The sequence below is a fragment of the Cebus imitator genome, unplaced genomic scaffold (genome assembly GCF_001604975.1).
Source record: "Cebus imitator isolate Cc_AM_T3 unplaced genomic scaffold, Cebus_imitator-1.0 Scaffold266, whole genome shotgun sequence".
In the NCBI taxonomy this organism is placed as follows: domain Eukaryota; kingdom Metazoa; phylum Chordata; class Mammalia; order Primates; family Cebidae; genus Cebus; species Cebus imitator.
The window spans coordinates 2,244,873-2,247,257 of record NW_016107581.1 but is presented as its reverse complement, the minus strand read 5'-3'; the positions used below and the strand labels follow the sequence as shown (position 1 = coordinate 2,247,257).

Sequence of the window (2,385 nt, the reverse complement as noted above, 5' to 3'; positions counted from 1 at the left end):
CTGCCTCCCAGATTCAAACGATGCTTCTGCCCCAGCCTCTCAAGTAGCTGGGATTACAGGCCCATGCCACCACACCCTGCTAATTTGTGTGTATGTGTGTGTGTGTTTTTAGTAGAGACAAGGTTTTGCCATGTTGAACAGTCTGTTCTTGAATTCCTGACCTCAAGTGATCTGCTCACCTTGGCCTACTAAAGTGCTGGGATTATAGGTGGGAGCCACTGCACCTAGCCCCCTTGGACTTTTATAGAAAGGATTTAGACAAGTCACAGGTGGTGGTGGTGGAGGTCGGATTTCTGAACTCACGTGCTGCTTTATTAGGAGCACAGGTGAAGTTACACATTGTCAGGGGCTGTGTGCTCTGGCTTACCCCTGTAATCCCAGCACTTTGGGAGGCCAAGGCAGGAGTAAGAGACCAGCCTGGACAACATAGCAAGACCTCATCTCTACCAAAATAAAAATAATTAGCCAGGCATGGTGGTGCGAGCCTGTAGTTCTAGGTACTCAGGAGGCTGAGGTAGGAGGATTAGTTTGAGCCTGGGAGGTTGAGGCTGGAGTGAGCTACCATCATGCCACTGTACTCCATCCTTTCTAAAAAATTAATAAAATAATTTTTAAAAATTCAGTGCCTACAGAAGCATAGGAAAAACAAACGAAACATTGCCAGTATTTCGGCCAATTTCATTCTCTTTTGGAGCCCCCTTCACTTTACCCTCAAAATGAGAACGTGGGGCTTTCAGGCGAGCAGTTCTAATGCCCCAATTCCTTTCCAGCCTGTCGTAGGACACTCTGGAGCCCAAAAATGGCTCAGAAGCTCTGGGTCCTGGAGTAGGTAAGGAACTGGCGGGCAGATCAAGGGAGCAGGAAAATAAAATTTGCAAAAGCGGAAGAGAGTAGCATTATTATGGAAGTCTCCTAAATATGGAACTACAAGTCGCAACTGTTCTAGAGGCGCTTAAGTTCCCGGGGCATCTGAAACAAAACCAGAAAGCCCTAGATATGTAGCGATATCTTTAGTTCCCCAAATTCCCTTGGTCAATAGCAGGTCCTGCTTCTGCATCAAGGACAGTCAGTGGGTGATATTGACGCGCGAATGGACTACAAATCCCATAAGGCATGTGGGCGGTATGGGGGTGGTACCATGTGTAACAGCTTTTAGAGACACGTGCTAGGAACTACAACTCCCAGAAGGGTACGCGCGGTACTCGGGTCCTCACTGTGCCGGCGGGTTTTTTAATTTTTATCCTTACTTTTTAATTTTTTAATTTTTTTTTTGAGACGGAATCTCGATCCGTCTCCCAGGCTGGAGTACAATGGTGCGATCTCGGCTCACTGCAACCTCCGCCTCCCGGGCTCAAGCAATTCTCCTGTCTCAGCATCCCAGTAGCTGGGATTACAGGCGCCCGCCACCATGCCTGGCTAATTTTTGTATTTTCAGTAGAGACCGGGTTTCGCTATGTTGGTCAGGCTAGTCTCGAACTCCTAACCTGAAGTGATCCGCCCGCCTCCGCCTCCCAAGGTGCTGGAATTACAGGGGTGAGCCATCGCGCCTGGCCTATTTATTTTTCTTAATTTTAATTTTAATTTTGGTACATAGGTGTATATATATTCACGGGATAAATGAGATTTTTTGATACAGGCAGGCAATGTGAAATAAGCACATCATGGAGAATGGGGTATCCATCCCCTTTCAAGCATTTATCTTTTGATGTATAAACAATCCAATTACACCCTTTAGTTTAAAATGTACAATTAAATTATTATTGACTATAGTCACTCTGTTGTGCTATCTAATAGTAGGTCTTACTCATTCATCCTTTTCTTTCTATACCCATTAACCATCCCCACCTCTTCCCCATGTACACACCCCCACCCCCAATTTTCTCTTTTTTCTAGTCCGAAGAACAGCACCCCTTACTTGCCGACTTCCGAAGGCCACCGGGAGCGAGTTCTCAGCCTCTCCCAAGCCCTGGCTACTGAGGCGTCGCAGTGGCACAGAATGATGACGGGTGATGGCTGGGGGTGTTGCACTTCTGGGTTTTAGGGAGGAGAGAGCTGGAGACCTGGAGTCCCAGGTCCTGGAGAGGAGGGGTCTGGGGGCCGGTGCGAATTTTTTATCTTGGCGAGGAAAGAGTTGGGCAGGGTTTGGGAGTTTTAGGTCTCATTCAAGAGGGGACTGGGGTCTGAGACACTTAGCAGAGGAGGAAGCGGTCGTGGGCGGGTAGAGGGACGACACCTGAGTCTCAAAGAGGACTGGACTGAGGTATCCAGACTCCTGGGTCTGAGGCAGGAGGTGCTGGACTTCTGGGTCTGAGGGAGGAGGGGCTGGGGCCTGGACTCCTGGGTCTGAGGGAGGAGGGGCTGGGGCCTGGACTCCTGGGTCTGAGG

The 2,385-nt window shown here is 48.9% G+C and overlaps 1 protein-coding gene across 5 annotated transcripts in view; it reads left to right on the top strand.

Moving 5' to 3' along the window:
• PLEKHA4 (pleckstrin homology domain containing A4) overlaps window positions 1–2,385 on the top strand; it is a 27,329-nt gene that overhangs the window by 24,300 nt on the left and 644 nt on the right. For 3 of the 5 annotated variants that reach the window (XM_037728474.1, XM_017500492.2, XM_037728476.1), the window contains 2 exons: window positions 771–829; window positions 1,894–2,006. In XM_037728474.1, coding sequence (XP_037584402.1) covers window positions 771–829; window positions 1,894–2,006 — 172 coding nt within the window. The remainder of the gene's footprint in view (window positions 1–770; window positions 830–1,893; window positions 2,007–2,385) is intronic. The other 2 variants (XM_037728477.1, XM_037728475.1) reach the window with 1 other exon arrangement.